Raw genomic sequence first — 20,836 nt, 5'->3', positions numbered from 1 at the left:
AGCATGTAAGACTCTCAGTTAAATGTAGCTTCTATGCGAGAATAATTGCATTAAGACCTTCTCGGCCTTGGGACTTCCATGGTGGTCCAGTGGCTAAGACTCCGTGCTCCCAATGCAGGGGGCCCAGGTTTGATCCCTGGTCAGGGAACTAGATCCCACATGCCGCAACTAAGAGTTCACATTCCACAACTGAAAGATCCTGTGTGCCGCAATTAAATATCCCACACGTGGCAACAAAGATCCCACGTGCTGCAACTAAGACCTAGCATAGTCAAATAAATAAGTAAGTAAATAAATAAATCCTTCTCAGCCTTAAAAAGAATGTACTGAACATAATTTAACTTTTCTTGATGTCTAAGGTTTTCACTATGTTAGCTATGATGCTCTGATTATTAAAGTGATTGCTCTAGGTTCAAGTCGACGGGTTTTTATTACACGTACATCACAATGCCAGGCTCTGCTGACATTGAACTGAAAGGTAAAATCCCTGCCCTAAGTGTAGTGCCTGCCTGTGGTGAGAGTGTCCCTGGCTGTGTGGACCTTCTGCCAGGGAAACACAGAACAGGTACCCTCTCCAGGACAGATGGGTGGATGGAGGTGGGGTGTCGAGGGAGGTTTGGTCCCCAGAAGAGGTGACCAAAGTAGTCAGCTGACTTGGAACTCAGAAGATCCATTGTCACACAGAACAACTTTGAAAATAGTGGTTAGAGTTCCAGTCAGACCATTAAAAACTAATGAAAATATTACATATTTTCAATGAGAAATATTACCAAAAAACAACCCAGTATTATTTAAAAATTAGAAGCTGAGAATTTATAAGTCTTTTATTCATTGTGAAATTTGTGTTGAGAAAATATTATTTCACTTGATAAGGTAGATTTCAGATTTTGTGGAGATTTTTTGAGTGAATGCTTGAGTGCTTTTAAGGGCTATAATATATGCTGACAGTGACTCCATGTATTTAACTCACCGTCAAAACTTCTGTCTTTTCCTTTTTTTTGGTACCAAATAAACAACTTAAAAAAACAACAACACAGCACTGACTATGGCTACAAATGGAATAAAGGGAAGGAAAGATGTGTGCATGTCTGTATATTAACTGTATAAACATTGGAAAAGGGTGAGCTGGAGGCAGATAACGTTTATTCAGTGTGTGTTAGAAATCATGTACTAAGAACTTCCACATGTAGCAAATGCATTTAGTCTTAACAAAACCCCATGAGATGTAGATATCATTGATACCCATTTTACAGATAAGAAAATAAATAATTTAACTAAAATAAATAATTGCCCTGAGTCAAATGGTTAGTGGTAAGAGTGGCAAAATCTTACATCTTTGGCTTCATTTCCTGTGTTCTTCCCTCCAAAATAGCTAGGGTAAAATGAGCTGTTGGCATTGTAAAAAATTTTTAAAAAGAGTTATTTATCTGTGATTTTTCTGAGCAGAAAAGAAGGTAGTGTTGCAGAATAAAGTAGAATTCCTTGTATTGGCCAAAGCCCAAAGCATTTGTCAGGGTGATAGTAGACAGGGATGTATATTCAGTGTTCATAAATCAGGTTCGTATTTCTTGGGAGATAGTAGTGGTGGAGGTGAGTGGCAGGGAGGATTATCTATGCACTACACTGAAAGTTCAGAGTTTGAAAGTCTCTCACTTGTTAGCATCATATGAGGGATATGTGTTTCTAATAATTGAATGGAACTCAATGAGCAGTACGTATATGGCTATCAATAGATTTTGTTATTGTTGTTGTTTAAGCTTACATTAGCTGCTACCAATCATTGATTTTTCAGTCTCAGATCCTTGGTATGTCTATGAAATCCCTAATTAGATAAGCATTGCCATAAGAGTTCTGAATGGATATGATCTTTGATAACTCTGTCCGTTCTCAAAAATATCTTTTGGAAATGTGGAAAATCAACCTGGTTGGTATTGTTGGTATTTTATATAAATGGAGAATACAGATTTTAGTGTATGATATAAATCTAAGAAACATGAAAAGCGTTTTTATATGTGTTACATACTGGTTTGAAGAAATCACACAAAAATTTCCATCTGAGATTTTTTTAAAAGCATAGTTGAGACTTTTAAATATCTCTGCAAATTTAATTTGTCATGTTTCTGAAATGGAATAAATTAGACCTAGCTTATATCATACTAAATATTTTATGCCTTACAGTTAGTTCTATAAAAATGTTTAGTCGTCTCTATTAACCACCTTCCTTAATGTTCCTAGGTTATTGAATCTTTGGGAATTATTATTTATAAGGCACTGGACTATGGCTTGAAGGAGAATGAAGAAAGGGAATTAAGCCCTCCCCTGGAGCAGCTCATCGATCGCATGGCCAACACGGTAGAGGCTGATGGCAGCAATGATGAGGGCTATGAGGCTGCAGATGAAGGTCTGGAGGAGGAGGAAGATGAGAAGAGAAAAATCTCAGCAATCCGGTCCTATAGAGATGTCATGAAGGTAAAGTTTACAATAGTACCTCTTTCTTTGAAGAGTTGTTATTTCACTTAAAAAAACTGAATGGTGATTTAGCATTTGATAATAGTTCTTAGACTTTCAGCTATAAGTGAAATGTGTTCTAATTTCATTCTTTTACATGTAGCTGTCCAGTTTTCCCAGCACCACCTATTGAAGAGACTGTCTTTTCTCCATCATATATCCTTGCCTCCCTGTCATAGATTAGTTGACCATAGGTGCGTGGGTTTATCTCTGGGCTTTCTGTCCTGTTCCATTGATCTATATTTCTGTTTTTGTGCTAGGACCATACTGTTTTGATTACTGTAGCTTTGTAGTATAGTCTGAAGTCAGGGAGCCTGATTCATCCAGCTGTTTTTCTTTCTCAAGATTGATTTGGCTGTTCAGGGTCCTTTGTGTTTCCATACAAATTTAAAAATTTTTTGTTCTACTTATGTGAAAAATGCCATTGGTAATTTGATATGGATTTCATTGAATCTGTAGATTAGAACACTCTCTAACACCATACACAAAAATAAACTCAGTGGATTAAAGACCTAAATGTAAGTCCGGATACTATAAAACTTTTAGAGGAAAACATAGGCAGAACACTCTCTGACATAAATCGCAGCAATATCTTTTTTGATCCACCTCCTAGTGTAATGAAAATAAAAACAAAAATAAACAAATGGTACCTAATTAAACTTAAAAACTTTTGCATAGCAAAGGAAATCATAAACAAAATGAAAAGACAACCCACAGAATGGGAGAAAATATTTGCAAATGAAGCAACCAACAGGGGATTAATCTCCAAAATATACAAACAGCTCATGCAGCTCTATATCAAAAAACCAGATAACCCAATCAAAAAATGGGCAGAAGATCTAAATAGACATTTCTCCAAAGAAGATAGACAGGTGTCCAAAAAGCACATGAAAAGATGCTCAACATCACTAATTATTAGAGAAATGTAAATCAAAACTATAACTATATGGTCAGAATGGCCATCATCAAAAAATCTACAAACAATAAATGCTAGAGAGGGTGTGGAGAAGAGGGAACCCTTCTTTACTGTTGCTGGGAATGTTAATTGGTACAGCCACTATGGAAAATAGTATGGAGGTTCCTTAAAAAACTAAAAATAGAGTTGCCATATGATCCAGCAGTCCCACTCCTGGGCATATATCTGGAGAAAACCATAATTCAAAAAGATACTTGCACTCCAGTGTTCATTGCAGCATTATTTACAGTAGCCAAGACATGGAAACAACCTAAATGTTCATCGACAGATGAATGGATAAAGAAGATGCGGTGTATATATACAGTGGAATGTTACTCAGCCATAAAAAGAATAAAATAATGCCATTTGCAACAACATGGGTGGACCTAGAGATTAACATACTAAGTGAAGTAAGTCAGAGAAAGACAAATATTATATGATATCACTTATATGTGGATCTAATTAAAAAATGATGCAAATGAAAAAAACATAAATGAAGTGAATAAGGAACTAAAAATACTCGATTCTGTGATAAATGAAGAGTAAAGAGTTTTCCATTAAGAAACAAAACTGGGACTTCCCTGCTGTGGCAGCAGTTAAGAATCCGCCTGCCAATGCGGGGGACGCGGGTTCGAGCCCTGGCCCAGGAAGATCCTACATGCAACGGAGCAGCTAAGCCCGCGAGCCACAGCTACTGAAGCCTGAGCGCCTAGAGCCCGTGCTCTTCAGCAAGAGAAGCCACCGCAACGAGAAGCCCGCGCACTACAATGAAGAATAACCCCCGCTCACTGCAACTAGAGAAAGCCCGCACACAGCAACGAAGACCCAACACAGCCATAAATTTAAAAATAAATAAATAAATTTATTTTTAAAAAAAAGAAAGAAACAAAACTGTGTATACCTCTGAAACTGAGCTAACAGTTTTTGGTAGTGGTTTAGTGGGTATTTGTGGGGGGGAACAGGGCAAGGTGAAGGAGGAGGGGACACCCACCCAACCAACCATGTCAGTAGGTTAACCCTGGCACCAGTCAAATGACAGATGTCATGGCCAGATTGCTCTTGTATACTACAGATTTGGAAGATGAGGCCTGGAGAGTTATTGGAATCTTACAGTTCTACTCAATGACATTCAGTATGTTAACTTATAAAACAAAGATTCTTGGACATTCATCAGTTTGAACTGATAACTCTTACACTGTTTTATTGTTTTTTTAATTTGAGCTACTATGTCTGCCCTCCTGCCTATCTTATTTCTATCATAATATGAAAAATAAATAATTAAAATGCTTTTTTAGAAAGGTTTTATAGATTGGCGGAAAACTAAGTTTACCAATTCCATTCTTAGGAATTTTACTGGAGAATATCATATACTCACCCCTTGTTTCTTAGTTTCTATGTTAACCAAAACTGATCAGTAAAAATTTCCACATCTGTAACAATATGTTCTGAATATTTCTTTTAGCTACATGAGAAGAAAAATAATTGCTGAAACATTTGACAAGTAAACTGAATTTTTTATGTCATAAAACCCATTATTCATGGTCAAATAGTGACACATAGGAGTTTGTGATTTGCTCAGTGTGTTGAAATCTTCAATTAGTAAATTGGCTCCTGTTTACCTTGTTGGAAGAGAAGACAAGAATTAACTGAAGAAATATATTCTTTCTCCTTGCTGAAAGTGGAAATGTGAAACTAAGTTTGAATAATATAAATAATAGAATATTTAGGAACTTGGAGACAATTTGTTTGTTTGTTTGTTTGTTTTTTTGTGGTATGTGGGCCTCCCTCTGTTGTGGCCTCTCCCGTTGCGGAGCACAGGCTCCGGACGCGCAGGCTCAGCGGCCATGGCTCACGGGCCCAGCCGCTCCGCGGCATGTGGGATCCTCCCAGACCGGGGCGCGAACCCGGTTCCCCTGCATCGGCAGGCGGACGCGCAACCACTGCGCCACCAGGGAAGCCCCAGACAATTTGTTTTTAATTCTTAGTGAGCAAGACCTTTTTATTGTGTAACTTTTCCCCTGAACAGTTGTTTATTCCTACCAGCCTTTCAATTTGGTATATGGTGTGTTACACTTGAAAATTACTTTCACATCCATTGTTATCTGAGACTTATGGTAACGCTGTGAGGTATTGGGTTGGCATTGTTATACCCATTTTACAAATGAAAGAACTAAGGCTCAGAGAGGCGTGTGACTTGTCCAGCTTCTTTGAACTGAGTGAATGAGAGGAAGTTAAATTCAGAGGTTTATAGTCAGGTAGGACTTAGATTGGAACCCTGGTTTTGCCATTTTTGTACCAATTGTTTTACCCTGGATTATTTAATCCTACGATCCTTATTCTTATGTAAAGAGAGAATATCTGCCTGATTGAGTTTTGTGCAGATTAAATTAAATAACATAATATAAAGTACCTAGTATAGTGCTTGTCATGAATAAAAATTTAATAGCACTTACTATATGCCAGGCATTTTTCTAGGTGCTAGGGATATACCAGTAACAACATACAATTGGTCTCTGTTTTTATGGTTCTTAATTGTAATGGAGAAAAACAGGATATAAACAAGTAAAGTATAAACACATATATCATTTTTTTCTGAGTCATTCCAAGGCTTTTTGCCACTGCATATAGGTCAGAATAAATTGCAGGCACAAATTTATGTCAGCTATAGAATGTGTTCTTCTCTTAAATTAAGAATATAACACCTAAAATATTTTTCTTTCATATGATTTGCTGAGAAACATATAGAACTAAGTGGAGCCTTTCAGGAAGTATTAAGAAAAGATCATTCTTAAAAATTATTTTTGTATATATAAATATATCCTAGAAAAGATTCCTTCAGTTAACATTAGTTGAAAAGAAAAGGGATTGGAGACGTAAAGTAAATGGTGGTGGTGATGGAGAGTGAAGTATGCAGGCAAAGAAGATTAAGGAGACCAGGGGCAGGATGATGGAAGAGGAGGACGTGAGACAGTGTGTGGAGAGGAAGAGTGAAAGGAGTGTTTGAGAAATGAATGAAGTTAGTATGAGAATAGCACATGAGCAAAGTTCTTCATTTGAGACAAATGTAAAAATCTCAGCTTACTCATGCATTCATTTACCTTCTCAGATATTTAGGAAGCGTTTAGTGTACCTTCCTTGTTCTGAGCGCTCTATCAGGTGCTTGGAGATGAACTTAACTGGGGTTAAATGAACCCCAGTGAGGTAAATATTATGGACCTGGTGTCTAGGACCATACTAGCCCATACACCTTGGTGTAAATTAGTAATCTGCTTTCCTTCTTCAGGATACTGTACTTCCATCTGTAAGAGAATCATAATAAATAAAAATTTTCAATGTCTGTAATGTGGAGGATGTCTTTCTAGAAGGGGTACCCTTAAGAATAATCTGAACATATGAAAATGGTGGGCCAGCACAGGTTCATGGGAGGCTTGTAGGGCACAGAGAGGGGCACTGAACTCAGCCTGGTGGATCCTGGTTCTCTTACACAACCCAGCCCCGCTACTAATCAACGAATGCAAATAAAGCAATACCATTTGCCATTCTTTTGAAAGCAAGAATTTACTTTTGTTGAAATTAGAAATTACGGTAAATTTTTTTGCTCAGTAATTGATAGCTGCAGTGTAAATTTACATAGCTCTTACATAAAATAATTTGACAGTATATTAAGAAGTCTAAAACTATTCACTATTTATAATAGCAGAATGCTAGAAATATCCCAGATGTCCATTAATAGGGGAATGGTGAATTAACTGTGGTACAGCCAACTAGTGGTGTACTACATCACTATCAAAGGGGCTGCGGAAAGATCTCCAGGATATATCATTTACATGAGAAAACAGGTGTAGAAAATTATGTATAGTATGCCAGCATTTATCTAAGAAAATGTATGGATAAGAATACATATAAAGTATTTGTTTATATATTTTTTAAAAAAATAGGAAAGATAAACCAGAGTAGAAACCAGGACAGGCATTAAAGCTACACATCTATGAGTGTATTTGATTCTGTGGATTTGATTTAGAAACCATATAAATATTTTACATAATTATGAAACAAAACTGAATGTAGAAATATAATCCCCCCAAATCCAAAGCAAACTGAGCCTAACTGTTACCGCATCAGAAACGTGACCACATAGACCTGGAAAGCAACGATCACATAGTAGCAGTGAGCACAGCTGCCACCAGCTCATGGTCTCCGAATACCATTCCCTACTAAAAGAATTCCAGAATTCCTTAGAGAAATGGCTAATTCCAGATCTGGGAAGGAAATGTGTAAAATAGCCTGGAACATCTTGTCATACCAGAAAGCAAACAGACTATCCAAGATTACTAAATTATATAAAAAGGACTCAGAAGCCAACTCAAGGAGGCTTCTGCATTGGTCAGATGGAAGAATTTGATCATCAATAAGAATAATAGCTGTGATGGATTAAAGTAGACCAAATATTCTTCATTCTCTGGGGACATAAGTAGTAATTAATAAAACTCTTTTGGTCACCTTTAGCGGTTGTTCAGTTGTTAACCCACTTATTATTTTGACAACTGGCATATAGACAGAATCCATTCTGCCTTTTCCATAAGGACACCACCTCAGGGCAACCAAAGAGTTTTGGATGAATGTCTCTTTATAAAAGTATTCCAACTAATAAATGAAAGTGAAGTGATAGGAATTGCAAAATGGTAATATTCTGATTCTACAAAATAGTCCCTTTTTTTTTTTTTCTTGCGGTACGCGGGCCTCTCACTGCTGTGGCCTCTCCCGTTGCAGAGCACAGGCTCCGGACGCGCAGGCTCAGCGGCCATGGCTCACGGGCCCAGCCGCTCCGCGGCATGTGGGATCCTCCCGGACTGGGGCCCTAACCCGTATCCCCTGCATCGGCAGGCGGACTCTCAACCACTGCGCCACCAGGGAGGCCCTGATTCTACAAAATAATAGCATTGTGGCATCACAAGAAACCAGCAGACTTTCTGTGCCTCTGATGGAAGTTTACAGCACCACCTGCAAAGTCTTCTTGCCAAATAAACAATCTGATCAAGCCTCTAGATCTAACTAATCTAACTACCAATTATAGGAAGTCCAGGGGACATAGAAACATTTAAAATAATACCATAGGGACGCAATCAGCAAAATCAGATTGTGGGAAACTATAGCACAAATCACATAATTTCTTCAACAAGTAACTTACAAATTAAAAGGAAGGGGAGAGAGGAAAAACAGATTAAAAGAGACTTAATACATACCAATTGCAGTAGAATGAACCTCGATTAAAAGAAATAAATTATAAAACTAGGTATATATTTGAGATAATCAGGAAAATTTGACCTCTTACTCTATAGTTGATGATATTAGGAATTATTCATAGTTTTAGATATGATAGTAGTGTTGTGGTTATATTTTTTAAAAAAGAACTCATTTAGTGATATATGCTGAAATATTTACATGTGAAATTCAGATATCTGGGATTTGCTGTAAAATAATCCTGGAGGGTGAGGCTTAAGTGGATGAGGATGTAGATAAAACAAGATTAGCCATGAATTGATAATTACTAAATTAGGTGATGGGTACATTGTAATTCATTATACTATTCACCTTGTTTTTTATATGTTTGAAATTTTTTCACATAGTAATACTACTATTAGGAATTTTTCAAAGAGGTCAATTTTTTTTCTTTTTCTTTTTTTTTTTTTTTTTTTGCTTTCCAGTCCCTGTGGACTTTTTTTAAAATTTAATTTTATTTATTTATCAAAGAGGATAATTTTTAAAACTTAGATAGAACTGACATATAACATTATATTAGTTTCACTTGTACAATATGTATAATGATTCCCTATTTGTATAAATTGCAAAATGATCAGCACAATAAGGCTAGTTAACATCCATCACCACACATAGTTACGAATTTTTTTCCTTGTGATGAGAACTTTTAAGCTCTACTCTTTTAGCAACTTTCAAATATATAATACAGTTTTGTTAACTACAGTCACCATGCTGTACATTACATCCGTAGGACTTACTTATTTTATAACTGGAAGTTTGTACCTTTTGACCACCTTCACCATTTCACCCACCCTGTACCCCCAAGCCCCAACCACTGGCATCACCAATCTGTTCTCGGTACAAAGAGATGTTTTTTAAAACAAAATGTTACATAGATACGTGGAGATGTGTATCACAGCATTATTATTATTATTATTATTATTATTTATTTATTTATTTTTGTGGTACGCGGGCCTCTCACTGTTGCGGCCTCTCCCGTTGCGGAGCACAGGCTCCGGACGCGCAGGCCCAGCCGCCATGGCTCACGGGCCCAGCCGCTCCGCGTCATGTGGGATCTTCCCGGACCGGGGCACGAACCCGTGTCCCCTGCATCGGCAGGCGGACTCCCAACCACTGCGCCACCAGGGAAGCCCCACAGCATTATTTATACTGTTCTGAAACGGGAAATAAATGACTCACAAAGAAATGGTATATCAACTACATGGATTATCATATGGTCTTTAAATTATAATTATGTGGGTTATGAAGCAATATGGGAAATTTTCGTTTTAATAAATGGAAAAAAGACCACAAAATTCTGCATGTACTGCTATGTGTATAAAGAAGAGACTCTGCTCAGGAATAAAGATGCAGACCTACTAGAGAATGGACTTGAGGATACGGGGAGGGGAAAGGGTAAGCTGGGACAAAGTGAGAGAGTGGCATGGACATATATACACTACCAAACATAAAATAGATAGCTAGTGGGAAGCAGCCGCATAGCACAGGGAGATCAGCTTGGTGCTTTGTGACCACCTAGAGGGGTGGGCTAGGGAGGATGGGAAGGAGGGAGATGCAAGAGGGAAGAGATATGGGGACATATGTATATGTATAACTGATTCACTTTGTTATAAGGCAGAAACTAACACACCATTGTAAGGCAATTATACTCTAATAAAGATGTAAAAAAAAAAGAAATGGTAGGTGAGTTATGGTTTTCAATAAATCTATAATTTATAAAAAAAAAAGAGACTGCTGATTTATGATTTACCATAAATGGTATTAATGGCATTGTGATTCAGGGGGAACCATATGGCTTCAGAAATTTCATTCCTCTTATTGTTTAGCATTTGTATAATAAATAAAATATGTAAAATTTTAGTATGGCTATATTAAGTTATTGCTCATGAATAGTTTTATAAGTTATATTTCCAGTGTTAATTCATACTTTCAAAAAAAATCTGGCATGTTTCTGTAAATATAAGAATATAGTTTACAAATAATAAGCCCTGATTATAAAAAGCTAGTATGTTTTTGGTTTGCCACATAATGTCAGAATTTGCATGCTATTTTGAAAACTCATCAGGAGAAAAATTTAAGAAAAGGATAGTACTGTAGAGTGTGATTAAAAATAGAAAAAAACCCCTATATTATTTAAATTTTTTTTGATTTTTTTTTTTTTTGTTGTGGACCACTTCTTAAAGTCTTTATTGATTCCGTCACAATATTGCTTCTGTTTTACGTGTTTTGGTTTTTTGGCCGCAAGGCATGTGGGATCCCTGGTCCCCGACTAGAGATCGAACCTGCACTGCCTGCATTGGAAGGCAAAGTCCCAACCACTGGACTGCCAGGGAAGTCCCTAATTTTATTATACCAAGCTAGATTAGTCCAGTGCACAGTTTATCTTCATCTTCAAATTGCACATGTATTACAGACAGCTGAAGTGGAATGAGTCTGTTATTTTCATTTGTGTATAAATTTTGGCCTAGGTTTAATGGAGTATATCCAAGGGAAGCCATAATGTTTGTTTGAGCTTGTCTGTTACTGAGTGAAGGTGTGTTAACATAGGTTAGTTGGGTGACCATAGTCCATCAGTCAAATTAGAGTGACTCCAAAGAACAGACTACAGTTCTCTGTACTTTAAAATGTTTGTTCTCTAAGTTTTGAAATTTTCTGGGAACGTGCTAATTTTCTCACTGGTTTAGGCAAAAATTTAGTAATTTATCCTAACTAACTATATGATGCTGCATTTAATGAAGATGATCTTTGTTATTATCTTTGTTATTAATTTCTTATGACAAATGCATGATTATACTCACTAGGCAAAACATTTTAATTATGGTTTAAAATATTCTACTTAGATTTTTGCAAAAAAAATTCTAAGCTTTGTGAACTGAATATTTTTTAAAACATTTGAATTTTAGCAGTTGAGAATAAATTATGAGGAAATTTGGAGTCTAATATTATCAACAAAAGACTGTGATGTAAAACCTAAATATATCAGAAGATATAATTTTGATTATGCCTTTTTCTCTTCTGAGGTGATATTATTTACACACACTGCAGTATGTGTCTCCAGACATAAAGAGTGACTTGGATTGCTGAACGCTTCGTAATTTAGAGTTTAAACAAAAACTGTATTCTCAATTAATTGTGCCAAAGTTTAAAAAAAAACTTTATGGTCTTTTACTGTGTAGTATTTTGATGCTAATTAGGGTAAAAGGCCAATGGATAATAGAGTTTCTGGCATACATCTTTGATTTGATATCAGATAAAGATTATTTTCCTAGTTGGTACATTGCTTCAAAATACAAATGCTAACTTATTTGACCAAAAAATGTTTCCAAATGTTAGAAAGTATTGTAGGCTGTCTTTTTTCTAATCACATCCGTCAAGCCCAGGTTTGCTGATAATTTCAAGTTTTGTTGAAAATATATAACAAGGTCTTATGTGTGTAAGGAAGTTTTCAGAAAATTAATTTCGATTCTGGCAATATTATTAATGATTCTATACAGAGAATTCAGATAATGGAGTTGTCAGATAGACTTTTAATTGATGTTCAGGATTCTAAGAGTCAGGATTGAAACTTTGAGTAGAGAACTGGAAAATATATAGAAAGAACCTAATGGAAATTTGAGAACCAAAAAATGAAGTAACTGAAATAAAAGTTTAGTGGATGGGTTTAATAGACTAGACGGAGCTGAAGAGAGAATGAAGTGGAACGTTGTCAATAGAAAATATTCAGAGTGAAGCACAGACACAAAAAGAATAAAAGCAGTACACATAATTAAAGTCCCAAGGAGAGCCAAAGAAGAGAGAGGATGGAAGCCATATTTGAAGACATACTAAGAATTTCCCAAGACAATGCAAAACACTATGCTGCAGATTCTGGAAGCCCCACAAACAAAAAGAGCAAGATAAATTAAATGGAAAATAATCTAGTTTCATACTTAAACTGCTAAAATCCACAAGCAGAGAGTCTAAAATCAAGCCAGAGAAAAAACTGGACTGCACCTGACTTCTCAACAGAAACAATGGAATCTAGAAGACAGACTGGAATGACATTGTCAAAGTTCTAGAATAGAACCTAAAATTCTTTACCTAGTGAAGTATCTTTCCAGATTAAAGGTAAAGTAGTTCTTTTCCTGACCAAAAAAGCAGTGGCCTAGAGTAGGAGTTGGGGAGTCATCAGCCTTATAGGTAGCATTTAAAGCAGTTAGAGTAGACAAGATCAGCTAAGGTGAGTAGAGAGAAACCCAAAGATCCAAGATTGAACCCTATAAACTCCAGCATTTTGGTTTAGCTTAAAATTTATTTGTAGAACAGCAAAGGTAGGTTAAGTAAGATATTATATAGCCTAGTCTTCTCCTTTTAGAAATAAGCTGAAACCCAGCAATGTTAAATAAATTGTCTAAGGTTATATAATGGCATGTTGATAGATATGGGACAGAACCTGTTCCTTCTAATCGTGTCCCTCTGCCCCCAAATTATCCCCTTTTTGGTAACTGTAGAAGATGATTTTGTTGCATGCTTACTGTATACTATGCTCTATGCTTAAGCACTTTAAGAACATTATTTCCTTTAATGGAAGAGTAATATACTCTCATTCTAGGGTGGAGTGCATAAGGACTTGGGCTCTAGAGTTAGACTGCCTGGGTTCCTTTCCAGTTCTACTGTCTCGCTGTGTGGCCTTGGGTAAATTACTTAGCTATTCTAAATCTCTAAATTGGGTTGTTGTAAGGATTAGAGGTGAAGATGCATATAAACACAAAGAGTAAAATAAATATCAAGTAATTCATTGACACTGAAATAACCACTGGGGTTATTTTTCCTCTGAGGGATTATTTCTCCTCTGTCTCAATGGAAACTTTGTGGAATTTCGTTGTTCTTTTAAAATTTTTTATACCTTTAAAAATTGTGGTAAAATACACATAAGATTTACCATTTAAACCATTTAAAGGTGTACGATTTAGTGCCATTAAGTACATTCACAATACTGTCCAGTCATCACCACTGTCTAGTTCCAGAGCTTTTTCATTATCCCAGATGGAAACCTCATACCCATCTCTCCCCATCTCTCCTCCTTCAGCCCCTGGCAACCACTAATCAGCTTTCTGTCTCTGTGGATTTATGTATTCTGGGTATTTCATATGAATGGAATCATACAGTATGTGACCTTTTGTGTCTGGCTTCTTAGACTTAGCATAATATTTTTAAGGTTCATCCATGTTGTAGCATGTGTCAGTACCTTTTTCCTTTCTGTGGCTTAGTAAGATTCCATTTTGTGAATATACCACATTTTGTTTATCCATTCATCAGTTTAGAACATTGGAATTCTTTCCACCTTTTGGCTGCTATGAATAGTGCTGGTATGAACATTTGTGTTCCAGTTTTTGTTTGAACACCTACTTTCAATTCTTTGGGGTATATACCTAGGAATGGAGTTGCTAGATCACATGGTAATTCTATCTTTAACTTTTGAGAAACCATCAAGCTATTTTTCACAGTGGCTTCACCATTTTACATTCCCACCAGCAATACACAAGGGTTCCAATCTCTCCACATTCTTGCCAACACTTATTTTCCATTTTTTCTTTGTTTTTATAGCCATTCTAGTGGATGTGAGTGGTATCTAATTGTGTTTTTGATTTGCATTTTCTAATGACCAGTGATGTTGAGCATCTTTTTATGTGCTTTTTGGCCATTTGTATACCTTCTTTGGAAAAATGTCTAGTCAAGTCAATTTTTAAATTAGATTATCTTTTGTTGAGTTTGAGTTCTTTATGTATTCTGGATACTAGATCTTTATTAGATATATGATTTGCAAATATTTTCTCTGATTCTGTGGATTATCTTTTCACTCTCTTGATAGTGTCCTTTGATGTACAAAAATTTTTAACTTTGATGAAGTCTAATTTATCCATTTATAGGCATACCTCGGAGATATTGCAGGTTTAGTTCCAGACCACTGCAATAAAGCAAATATTGCAATAAAGCGAGTTACATGAATATTTTGGGTCCCCACTGCATATAAAAGTTATGTTTATGCTATACAGTAGTCTATTAAGTGTGTAATAGCATTACGTCTAAAACAATGTACATACCTTAATTTAAAAATAAAAAACAAAAAAAATTACAATCGTAATATCAAAAATCACTGATCACAGATCACCATAATGAATGTAATAATAATGAAAAAGTTTGAAATATTGCGAGAATTACCAAAATGTGACATAGAGACAAGAAGTGAACAAATGCTGTTGGAAAAATGGCACTGATATACTTGCCCAATGCAGGGTCACTACAAACTTTCAATTTGTAAAAAAACACAATATCTGCAATGCACAGTATAGTGCAATAAAACAAGATATGCTATTTCTTGTCCTTTTGGTATCATATCTTAAAAACCAGTACTGAATCCACAACCATGAAGGTTTACGCTTATGGTTTTGTCTAAGAGTTTTATAGTAGTTTTGGTTCTTATATTTAGGTCTCTGATCCATTTTGAGTTAATATTTATGTATGGTGGGAGATGGGGGTACCACTACTTTTTTTTTTTTTTTTTTTTATGTGGATATCCAGTTTTCCCAGCATCATTTGTTGAAGAGAATATTCTTTCCCTACTTAATGGTCTGGGCACTTTTGTGAAAAATCAGTCAATCATAGATATATGGATTTATTTCTGGACTCAGTTATATTTCATTGATCTGTATGTTTGTCCTTATGCAAGTACCACTTTGTTTTGATTAGTATAACTTTGAGGTAAGTTTTGAAATTTGGAAGTTTGAGTCTTCTAGCTCTGTTCTTTTCAAGATTGTCTCAGCTATTTGGGTCCCCTTGCAATTCTATATGAACTTTAGGATCAGCTTTTCCATTTCTTAAAAAAAGGCCTTTGGGAATTAGTTAGGGATTGCATTCAATCTGTAGATCATTTTGTGTAGTATTACTGTCTTAACAATATTAAGTCTTCCATGAATACGGGATGTCTTTCCATTTATGTAAGTCTTATTTAATTTCTTTCAGCAATGCTTTAGAGTTTTCAGTGTATAAGTCTTGCACCTCCTTGGTTAAATTTATTCCTTAGTATTTTATTTTTTTGCTATTTAAAAAAATGGTATTGTTTTCTAAATTTCATTTTCTGATTGTTCATTAGTATTGTATAGAAATAGAACTGTTTTGTGTTGATCATGTATCCCACAACTTTGCTAAAATTGCTTCTTAGTTCTAATAGTTTTTGTGGATTTTCTACATATAAGATTATATCATGTGCATTAAAAAAATTTTAGAGTTTTACACCAGTGTTTTCCAAGTTGCAGGGCACAGCCTGTTAGTGGGTTGTGAAATCAATTGAATGTGTAAGTTTTGTTTTGTGAAATTTTTGTGTATAAAACATATACATATGCATGTGTTTGAATCCTTATGTAAAATGTTATTTCTATTTATTTATTTATTTAATTTTTGGCTGCGTTGTGTCTTCGTTGCTGCACGCGGGCTTTCTCTAGTTGCAGCGAGCAGGGGCTACTCTTCGTTGCGGTGTGTGGTCTTCTTATTGTGGTGGCTTCTCTTGTTGTGGAGCACAGGCTCTAGGCGCACGGGCTTCAGTAGTTGTGGCACGCGGGCTCGGTAGTTGTCTCTCATGGGCTCTAGAGTGCAGGCTCAGTAGTTGTGGCTCATGGGCTTAGTTGCTCTGCGGCATGTGGGATCTTCCCAGACCAGCGCTTGAACTCATGTCCACTGTATTGGCAGGTGGACTCTCAACCACTGTGCCACAGGGAAGCCCCCTAAAATGTATTTCTTACTGTGAATTACAGTAAAAAATGTTATGTCATATTCAGAACATATAATTGGAATATAAAATTGTGGGATTAGTGAAAGGTGAAAGTCCTAGCAGATGCCTTTCATAACCTTGGAAATGATAATTCTATATGGGAAGCTGTTTTCTGCGTACAAAAATAGTTGAGCAAAAAATATACTCTCTGTTCATTGGTCACTTTGTGAATAATTAAGCTTGTGAGATTTTTGCTTTTCATGCTTCCAAGGAATCAATTCTTAGCCTGTTTTTGGTACTGTGGAAACAGTTTCTTACTGAAACTCAAGATATTTTCCTGAGAATGTATTTTATTAAAGATAGTAATCTAACTATTAAATTGCATACAGAACTTATTACAAATGAAAAAATAACAGAAAGACATTATGAAGGATATTATAAGCTACAAAGATATCTTTTACTCTCCAAAAGATACAAGTTATTAAATATAATAAATGTGTATTTTCAGTAATTGTATTAATGTCAAGTTTACTGAATATAGTAAAGAATAAGGGAGAACTTACAACTTTTTAATGCAAATGAAGTACCTTAAAACATAACTGTTGTACACAGATACAAAACTATTATTTTATAGAAAGATAAAATTATCTTTTTAATAAAATGCACTAGGCTCTTGACAGGATGTCTTTTCCAATCTAATAAGCTGTGTTTGATTTTTCTAAATTGTTGTGCGTGATGTTAAATTTCATCTTTTACCTACAAGTAGTTCTGTGGGGGTTATGGGCTGTGTATTGTAAAGGACGTTAGGACTGGTAGTATCACCAGTTGCCCCCTGCCCTCTTTCCTCCACTCCCCATCTACTGACGAGGTATCTTCCCAGTGGTCCACATGTCTTCCGGACATTCTTTTTACTAAATTATACAACTCAGTGTGTATTAGAATGATCCTGGGCTTCAGAATCAAATAGGACTGTGTCAAATTCTCCTTCTCCCTCATGTTAACTCTATGACTGTGGACAAGTCACTTGACTCCTCTGAAGCCTTAGTTTCTGTTGCTATATAACGGTACTAATTCAGGGTTAAGCTAGCTAATTCAGGTTGAAGAGTAAATGGTATTATGCTGTGTATATGACATGTCAAACATGGCATGATAAATACTCAATAAATGGTAGCTATTAAAATACCTGAGTTCTGATCAGTACTTGGTAATTGGTAGTTCCCTTTCTACTCCCAACCAAAACTTTTACATATGCCCTATCGTTTTCAAGTAGAAGCTAACTAATTCTAGTAAGCTCATCTGTGCTGCTGGGTGTTTGTTAGTTACTGGACCACTTTTTCCATATAATTGTGTGGACTTTACTGGTCGTCTTGTGATGCATTAAGCTTTGGGTGATGGGAATTGTGGGGTTGCCTTGCTGTCTGATATGAAAATATGAATATACTGGGTGTGTCTGTTTTTAAGGTACAAAAACCCCACAGATAATAAAGTACCTTTATTTTCCTCTTCTGTAGTTATGTGCTGCTCATCTCCCAACTGCATCAGAGGCACCAAATCATTATCAGGCAGTGTGTCGTGCACTGTTTGCAGAGACAATGGAGCTGCATACATTTCTGACTAAAATTAAGAGTGCAAAGGAGGTAAGTACTGTTGCTTTCCTATTTAATGGCATTGTGAAAGAGAAACCTGAATTTTCGACATTGCCTATCATATTATTTAAAATATTTATTGCCATCCTTCTGATGAGTGCTGAAAATCATTCAGGAAAGAAGCAACTTAGGCAGAATTAAATCTGTTCTTTAAAATGTTACTGTGTGAATCCATTTAATAAAACAAAGATTTTCATAAAGCTTCCTTACAAATGGAAAATAAACGTTACTGAACTGGTTTAGTCAGTTTCCCATATGACTTGCTTTTCACCCTCTTTCTGCCACTCTTCTTTTGTCCATCGTAAAAAAATGTTAGTGTGTCTTTCAGGAAGGGATAAGGATGCGGAGAGGAAGCTACACATCTGATAATTTAACTTTTATAGTGGATGTGATTAAATATTTAATGCAGGAGATGTGAATTAACTTTCAGATAATCCAGAATCTCATTTTAGCTATTTTATTTATTATCTATCAGTGTCTGTGAGTTAAAAATACTATGTGTACCCACCCACAGTGGGCCAGTAGTCACTGCCTGAGGCAGGGGCTGGCAGCCAACCAGGCCGGGGTCCAGCCGCACTCACCAGCACACCCACAGCAGTCAGCCCTGCCGCAACTGAAGGCCCATGCAGCCCACAGAGGGTCACTTCTGTCGCATATAGCCCTGGTGCCCAGAGGGGAGTGTGCTGCTGGGCCCCATAGAATGTCTCCTATAGAAGGTCACTTATCCAAGAATGGGAAACACAGCTGACCTACTTAATACATAAAAATAAACCTTCCAAACTCTGTACTATGGAATAGAAAGAGTACAGAGGCAGGGTGGGGGTAGAGGGAGCTTTCCCTTTTTACTTTATATAACTTCTGTATTTTTCAATTTTTATAAAATTTTGTGTAGTAAAAACATTTTAGTTGAAAAAAAATTACGTGTAGAGTCCAAAGAGAATCATTCTAGTTTATTTACAAGGTGAATTGCCATATTTTACATCCCACAGACAGTTGTGAAGATTCTTGAGATCAATGTAAAGCACCTGGCACGTAGTAAGAGCTCAGTACATGATCAGTGGTGGGTATCGTTTCTTTTGTGACTGAAGTATGGAGTTTATCTGAAACACTAGTTTAAAACCCACAATGACACACAGTTTGGAGAGAGACACATATGGGATGTGTAAGGGAGGAAGGAAAATACTAACCTATATTAAATAAAGTACGACTAGTTCTGGTAATATGTAAGTTTATTCAGATCACGCTTAATAAATCACCCTAAATAAATCCATTTTATATGTATGAATAAGAGCTCCAAGCATTCCTCTTTAGTTCTAACCAGGATACTGCTTATAGTCTATCTTTTTTGATAGGCTGATGAAAAGTTATGTCTATTTTTCTAGGAATTTATAGAATTGGACCCAAGAAGAAAGTCTTTAACAGGGTAGAAAGGGTGAACTAATTGTTATTTGAAGAATAATTATAAATACGTCATAAGCTAGCTTTTCCTCCTGGACAGAACCAGAGGACAAAGGGTCCAGTTAAAAGCTTCCGAGTAAACATCCAAAAGCACATCCTCAATTAAGGTTTTTAGTAAAGAGTAGATTTACTAAAAAGATTACTTTTTTTCTGGTAATTGTCTTCTCTAGCTTGTTGGAATTGAGATTGTCTTCTCCAGAGAGGCTAGTGTTATTTTTAGGGCATAAGTAGAGTCCTGTGGGGTTAGAGTGAAGCAAATGAGCTCTTAGAGCCCTTCCAACACAGACAGTCTTAGGAATCATTTTTGAGCTTAAAGGACAGGATTAATAAATTTTCTACTCCAATGAGCTTCAATTTTTTTTTAATTTGCTCTTGATGAAAACTCTGCTTTGCCAGACAAATTCTTAGAAAGGGATTATTTATTTAAATTAAAGTCTGTTTAAAGAAAATGCTCACAAATGGAGTAAAAGAACACAAGTTTTTGGAACCATTGGTGGTTTTTGTGATGCCCACAGAGACCAGCCAGGCCCTGGTCAAGGTTGGGGACCTTGAGGTCAGAGTTTTGGCCATATCTCACCCTGTCACCCTCTGGCACCACCCCACATCTGGGTCTTTATAGACACGATTTGTGTCCTGATTACTCATCTCCTACTCTTGTTCCTTACTTTGCTGACCTCTTCTCGACCTTTTCCATTCTTTTTTCTTTTTTCTTTTTTTATATAGCAGGTTCTTATTAGTCATCAATTTTATACACATCAGTGTATACATGTCAATCCCAATGCCCAATTCATCACACCACCATCCCCACCCCACGGCGGCTTTCCCCGCTTGGTGTCAATACGTTTGTTCTCTACATCTGTGTCTCAACTTCTGCCCTGCTAACCAGTTCATCTGTACCATTTTTCTAGGTTCCACATACATGCATTAATATACGATATTTGTTTTTCTCTTTCTGACTTACTTCACTCTGTATGACAGTCTCTAGATCCAGCCACGTTTCAACAAATGACCCAATTTTGTTCCTTTTTATGTCTGACTAATATTCCATTGTATATATGTACCACATCTTCTTTATCCATTCGTCTGTCGATGGGCATTTAGGTTGCTTCCATGACCTGGCTATTGTAAATAGTGCTGCAATGAACATTGGGGTGCATGTGTCTCTTTGAATTATAGTTTTCTCTGGGTAATATGCCCAGTAGTGGGATTGCTGGATCATATGGTAATTCTATTTTTAGTTTT

At 36.2% G+C, this 20,836-nt stretch overlaps 1 protein-coding gene across 17 annotated transcripts in view; it reads left to right on the top strand.

Annotated features, from left to right (window-relative positions):
• The window catches only part of SPIRE1 (spire type actin nucleation factor 1), a 217,323-nt gene that overhangs the window by 128,127 nt on the left and 68,360 nt on the right, over nucleotides 1-20,836 (top strand). For 15 of the 17 annotated variants that reach the window (XR_008616012.1, XM_024120731.3, XM_028480732.2 and 12 more), the window contains 2 exons: nucleotides 2,236-2,469; nucleotides 18,002-18,127. Coding sequence is in view for 16 of the 17 variants with exons in the window: in XM_024120731.3 (XP_023976499.1) it covers nucleotides 2,236-2,469; nucleotides 18,002-18,127 (360 nt within the window). In the remaining variant the exon portion in view is untranslated. Of the gene's footprint in view, nucleotides 1-2,235; nucleotides 2,470-2,611; nucleotides 2,703-15,686; nucleotides 15,721-16,038; nucleotides 16,078-18,001; nucleotides 18,128-20,836 lie in introns of those variants that run through there. The other 2 variants (XM_055080694.1, XM_055080695.1) reach the window with 2 other exon arrangements.

Source organism: Physeter macrocephalus, chromosome 19, assembly GCF_002837175.3.
Source record: "Physeter macrocephalus isolate SW-GA chromosome 19, ASM283717v5, whole genome shotgun sequence".
Taxonomy (NCBI): domain Eukaryota; kingdom Metazoa; phylum Chordata; class Mammalia; order Artiodactyla; family Physeteridae; genus Physeter; species Physeter macrocephalus.
Note: the sequence above shows the minus strand (reverse complement) of the source record. Positions and strands in the feature narration are given on the sequence as shown.